This window comes from Neophocaena asiaeorientalis, unplaced genomic scaffold, assembly GCF_003031525.2.
Source record: "Neophocaena asiaeorientalis asiaeorientalis breed wild unplaced genomic scaffold, Neophocaena_asiaeorientalis_V1.1 scaffold150, whole genome shotgun sequence".
Classification (NCBI taxonomy): domain Eukaryota; kingdom Metazoa; phylum Chordata; class Mammalia; order Artiodactyla; family Phocoenidae; genus Neophocaena; species Neophocaena asiaeorientalis.
In genome coordinates this window covers 13,982,069-13,988,357 of record NW_020176571.1, presented here as the reverse complement: position 1 = coordinate 13,988,357, position 6,289 = coordinate 13,982,069, and the positions used below count along the sequence as shown (strand labels likewise).

The following is a 6,289-nucleotide window of genomic DNA, read 5'->3' as shown; positions in this document are numbered from 1 at the left end:
TAAAGAATGCTCAACATCATTAGAGAAATGCAAATCAAAACTACAATGAGATATCATCTCACACCAGTCAGGATGGCCATCATCAAAAAATCTAGAAAAAATGAATTGTGGAGAGGATGTGGAGAAAAGGGAACCCTCTTGCACTGTTGGTGGGAATGTAAATTGATACAGCCATTGTGGAGAACAGTATGGAGGTTCCTTACAAAACTACAAATAGAACTACCATATGACCCAGCAATCCCACTACTGGGCATATACCCTGAGAAAACCATAATTCAAAAAGAGTCATGTACCAAAATGTTCATTGCAGCTCTATTTACAATAGCCCAGAGATGGAAACAACCTAAGTGTCCATCATCGGATGAATGGATAAAGAAGATGTGGCACATATATACAATGGAATATTACTCAGCCATAAAAAGAAACGAAATTCAGCTATTTGTAATGAGGTGGATAGACCTAGAGTCTGTCATACGGAGTGAAGTAAGTCAGAAAGAGAGAGACAAATACCGTATGCTAACACATATATATGGAATTTAAGGAAAGAAATGTCACGAAGTACCTAGAGGTAAGACAGGAATAAAGACACAGACCTACTAGAGAATGGACTTGAGGATATGGGGAGGGGGAAGGGTAAGCTGTGACAAAGCAAGAGAAAGGCATGGACATATATACAACTACCAAACGTAAGGTAGATAGCTAGTGGGAAGCAGCCGCATAGCCCAAGGAGATCAGCTTGGTGCTCTGTGACCACCTGGAGGGGTGGGATAGGGAGGGTGGGAGGGAGGGAGACGCAAGAGGGAAGAGATATAGGAACATATGTATATGTATAACTGATTCACTTTGTTATAAAGCAGAAACTAACACACCATTGTAAAGCAATTATACTCCAATGAATGTAGCAAAAAAAAAAATGATGGGGAAGGTGGAACAGGAGTCAAGTGATCTAGGCAGAGAAAATTGAATCTGTGAGGTACTGAGGATCTTGTCTTAGTTGAAAAATTGGAAAAAGATAGGAATCAAGATTGGGAAGGACCTGATATTAGACTGGAAAGGGAAATTGGTGGGTGCCAGATTCTGCTGAGGTGCATCAGGAGGATTTTGGTCTTCTTCCAAAGAGCTGGGCAAGCTACATAATTTGTGGGGGTCAGTGAAATAAAAATGCAAAATGAAGGGGTTTCCCTGGTGGCGCAGTGGTTGAGAGTCCGCCTGCCGATGCAGGGGACAAGGGTTCGTGCCCCGGTCCGGGAAGATCCCACATGCCGCGGAGCGGCTGGGCCTGTGAGCCATGGCCACTGAGCCTGCGCGTCCGGAGCCTGTGCTCTGCAACAGAAAAGGCCACAACAGTGAGAGGCCCGCGTACCGCAAAAAAAATAAAAAAAAAAAAAGGAAAATGAAAATTCAGAGCCCTTTTTACAGAAATTATTTAGAATTTCAGTATAGTGACAGCAGGATTGTTCTAAGCACTGTGCTTTGCATGACTGCATAGGTTACAAGCCCATGATGTTGCCCCTGCCTAAAGGCAATGAGAAGCCAAGGAAAAGTGTTAAGTAGAGGAGAGAAGTGATTGGCTGGCACGTGAAAAAGATAAATTCTTCTGTTGTTCTACCGTGGCGCATTTAGTTAGTGAGTAAAGGCAAAGGAATATGAACATCTCCCAGATGCAGGACTATAAATGATTTCTAATATGATCTTTATAAGTCATGTGCCTAGATACATAGGTGTCCAGAATCCACTCTCAATTCATTAGTTGTGGTAGTAAAATGGTAAAGTCTGGGATTTTTGCTTAAGGTCATCCTATTTAAACCATTATTTAAATACACTTGAATAACTTTATCCTCTACTCATTTAAGAACATAAGCTCAAAGTTTCAACTAGTTGACAAGAATTATGCTTAAAATAATATTGTGCTTCTTGTTTAGAATCAACTGATATTCTGTGACCAAAGTATTAACATTAAGATTTCAGAAGTATGAAAGAGGAAATAATTTAAAGCATACAAGAAGGAACAACTTCCTGCTAATCCTTGTTTGTTGTAATGATTTGCATATCCTGCTTAGAAGGTGTGTTCTGTTGTTTTAAGATAACAAGCTGTATTTCATAGGCAGCCTGTATTTAAAAATATTGAGAATCAAATCTTTTGCTCATTACCAGTGACAAAACAAATCCTGAGTATTGTATGATGTAGTAAGATATAAGCAAACCAGAAAAAAAAGAATTCTCAAGCAACCATTTTAGGTTTTACAATAAGAATCCTAAATTTTTTGTGTGTATGTATTTTAAAACACCTTATAATAATCACCAAATTTAAAAACTTGATAGTGATCCACAGTTTACTTTTTGAAACACAGAGAAAGAATTTTCTTTAAGGCCTTTAATGACAAAATAGAGGCCAATCTAGTAGCTTTTTCTTAGTTTGACATCTCTAGAAATTGGCAACTTTATTATTATTGGTTTTTTTTAATCTGTTTAATCCAAGTTTATAAATATTGATCGTGAAAATCTCCCCAGCTAATACTATTTTTTAAAAAAAGATATTTGTTGTATAATTTGTAAATTATGATAATAAAAATATTTTATATTGTGGGCATCATTCTTCTTTAGATATATGCTATAAAATGTAAGAAATTACCTTACTTAATATTGTTTATGGTTTGACTATATAAAGCATCTTAGAGAGTAACGTTACATGAGTAAAATGTGGGGAATAAAAGTGGTACAGTTCTCATATATTAAATTAGGATTTGTTAGTGTAGAGCAATGCATAGTGGGGAAGTGAGTTCTTGATTTAAAGTTACTCTCAGTCTAACAGGAGAAACAAGGCAGACACAAAAATAAATATGTAACAATAAATAGTCACACTATAAGACCTCACCTGGCTGTACAGAACTGTTGTTCTGTATGAGGGTTAAATATCTAGGATGTCAGATACAGGCAGAGGTAATGAGCAGATGGGCCTAATCTTAAAGGCAGAGAATCGGAAGGTGGATGTGGATAAAACTCAGACTGGGAACTGCAAAGGAAAGAGGGGTAAGCCCTAGAAAATTATGGGTTTGCAAATCTTATATGAGATAAAAACCAGTATCAGTATTAGATGGCCACTGGCAATGGAATTATATTACTAAGGCTTAAGATTGATAGGACATTCTAATATTTTAACGGCTGAGATGCTCTTGGCTTCACATAAGAGAAAACTAGAGATAACTTAAGCAAAAATGGAGATGAACAAATGGGTAAAGACCCATCCCCAAGCATGTAATTAAACCTAGGCCTCTCAAAAAATAAGTAATATTTTAAACTGTCAAAAAAAAAATTGATAGGACATTCAAAAAGAGTCTCTGCCAATATAGGTGAGATGATGATAGAAAAATTAATTAGAATTAACATACATATGGCAGAGAATAGGGTGGATAATTGTGCTGGTCTAGTTTGGGATCCTGGTAATAAAAGAAGACTTCATGAGGGAGCTGGAATAATTATTGAGCTTTAAAAGATAAGAGTGAAACTGCTAGATAACTCATGATCATTATTATTGCCTAATATTTATCTTTGTTGCTTCCAAATATGTTGAGTAAACTGTAAGACTTACCTGCAGGGGAAAACAGGACTTCTGCCTCTGAAATGCAATTCCATCTCAATGCACAATCAATTGAAATGAGTTAATAGTGTGATACCATGTAGTTATTATAATTGGACAAATATATCTGGGTTTAATTTAACTTGATAGACATATTCTAAGGAGTTAAAAAGCTTTCAAAGTGGTTAGAAAAGACTCTTAAGGTCTTATTCTTAAAAAGAGATTTTAATTTGAAAAATAAAAAATTATAGTTATGATTTTTTGTACAATTATATTGAAACAATAATTGTACATAGAAATAATGATAAAATTACTTGCCTAGGTCCACAGGTGATGATTCTTCCATTGTTTGTTCCACAGGCTCAGAGAGGAAAAAACTAAGTACACAATCACTCTGAAAAATAAGGCAAAATAAAATATTTTTTCATATCTTACATTTATTTATTGTTCCTATTCCCTAGTATTTAAAAACGTTGACCCTAATATATAATGTTTATAGATACCTGTTTTATTTATAGATATATCTATATTTACAGATTCCATAAATAGAAAAAAATATACTGGGAAGTTTATTAAGTCAATGCTATAATTTTACACCAAGTTAAACTTAACTTTTATGAGATTAGATATCTGGTTATTTGATATTTCTTTAAGAGGCTCAGGTGTGCTCTGCTTTTAGAGCTCACCATATGTTTATATTCTTGAACTTTACAATTATGCATGAATCTCACACCTCCTTTTTCTAGAAAATGTGTACCATTGGACAAAGCTTTTGAAGAAAAATTACCCTCAGTAGGACACAGATACTCAGTGAAAACTCATTACTCCTCAAGGTTCAATTCTAGAAATGCTCACTAATTACTGACTACACCAATGCCATAGAGGAATGTTAGGGGATATTTAGAAACAGACAGATGCAAAAGCTGACCCCTCTCTTTAGAACACAATCTAGTGGAGGAAACAGATTGTATTGAATGCTTTAATAGAAATTCTAGTTCTGTTTAATTTTAGAACAAATAAGTGAGTGTGCTTCTCTTTTAAACTGAGATTGTCACAAACAAACTGACATTTAACCTGGGCTCCAAATAAATGGGCTAACTGGTGAATCAGAATAACTTTTCCTTAGTGACACTGACACACATTTTGTTTTAAGCCATTATATGACCAAAGCAGCCCTTCCTATATTATTATCTGAAGGGCACCACTAAATAATTGATTATTTCTTTTGACTATCATAAGCTGATGCCATAGTACCTGCAAAGCTGCCTGACATTCTACCCAGTTAGCCTTCATTCTGTGCAATGGCTCTTTAAAACCTCTTCCAGAAACTTACACTTCCAACTCTGACTCCTTCTTTGCTGATGATTTTGTCTCCACTCTAGAGAAAATAAAAGGCAGATGGAAACTCCTATATTTCCTGCTACAAAATCTACAGCTGCACAAAGCCACTTTTTCTCTCTTTTTCCTGCTACACGGGAAGAAGCGTCTCTCTTATCTATTATAAGTTGAATTCTACCCTCCGAAAATTTATATGTTGAAGTCCTAACCCACAGTAGCTCAGAATGTGATCTTATTTGGAAATAGAGTAATCGCAGATGTAATTAGTTAAATTAGGTTGAGGTCATATTGGTGGAGGGTGGACCTCTAATCCAATATAAAAAGGGAAAATTTAGACACATTCATGTAGCAAAGATGATGTGAAGAGACATAAGGAAGAAATGGCCATCTACCATCTGTAAGACATGGACAGAGGCCTGAAATAGACTCTTCTTCACAGCAGTCAGAAGGAACCAACCCTGTTGACACCTTGATTTCAGACTTCCAGCTTCCAGAACTGTGAGACAATGCATTTCTGTTATTTACATCACCCAGTTTGTGGTACTTTGCTATGGCAGCCCTAACAAACTAAGACATCATCCAATGCTGATCACGTCTTTCTGTGTCCTAGATTCTATTCCTTCCTCAAGAACCTTGTAGAATATCCCAATCTATACTTTAGTGTCTTTTTCTTCCTCCCTTCCTCCCTCCCTCTTTCTCTTTCTTTCCTTTCTTCCTTTCTTTCTCCCTCCCTTTCTTCTTTTTCTTTCTTTCTTCCTTCCTTCCTTCCTTCTTTCTTCCTTTTATTTTTCTTCCTCCCTTCCTCCCTCCCTCCCTCCAATATCAAGTGTGGCCAACTCTCTCCATTTTAACAACTAACAAACAGATGAGTCAAACCACACAAAGTACACTCACACAAAAATAATGTCTTGTCACTAGTGCTCCTTTCAAGTCCTATTATTTTTCTCCTCTTTGACACAAACTTATGGGAAGAGCTGTCAGCACTCACACTGGTTCCTCTTCTTCAACTTCCACTCACTTTATGATCTATCACACTCAGGTTTCTGTCATTAATCGTCCTCTGAAAACGCTCTTACCATCATTTCTCTTTTTTAAGGTCATTTTTTCCCCTAAATCCAATGGAGATTTTCTTGGCCCTTATATAACTACTCCATTTTTAGTGAAAAACTCTCTTTCACTTGCTTTCTTGATAGCAAGTTCTCCCAGTTTTTCTTCCATTTGTCCTGCCATCTCTTCTTAGACATTTTTCAGGCTCCTTTTCCTTTTGCTTATAACTTAAATTCTAGCGTCCCTCACTTCTAGGCCCATCTCTTTCATTACTCTAACACATTCTTTCCGTGTGATGTTATCCCTTTTGGTGGCTTCTATAATGAT

General features: G+C 36.3%; 1 protein-coding gene across 2 annotated transcripts in view; it reads right to left on the bottom strand.

Annotated features, from left to right (window-relative positions):
• Nucleotides 1-6,289, bottom strand: part of PIK3C2G (phosphatidylinositol-4-phosphate 3-kinase catalytic subunit type 2 gamma) — a 335,075-nt gene that overhangs the window by 59,005 nt on the left and 269,781 nt on the right. For both annotated transcript variants that reach the window (XM_024733232.1, XM_024733233.1), the window contains one exon: nucleotides 3,896-3,971. In XM_024733232.1, the coding sequence (XP_024589000.1) occupies nucleotides 3,896-3,971 (76 nt within the window). The remainder of the gene's footprint in view (nucleotides 1-3,895; nucleotides 3,972-6,289) is intronic.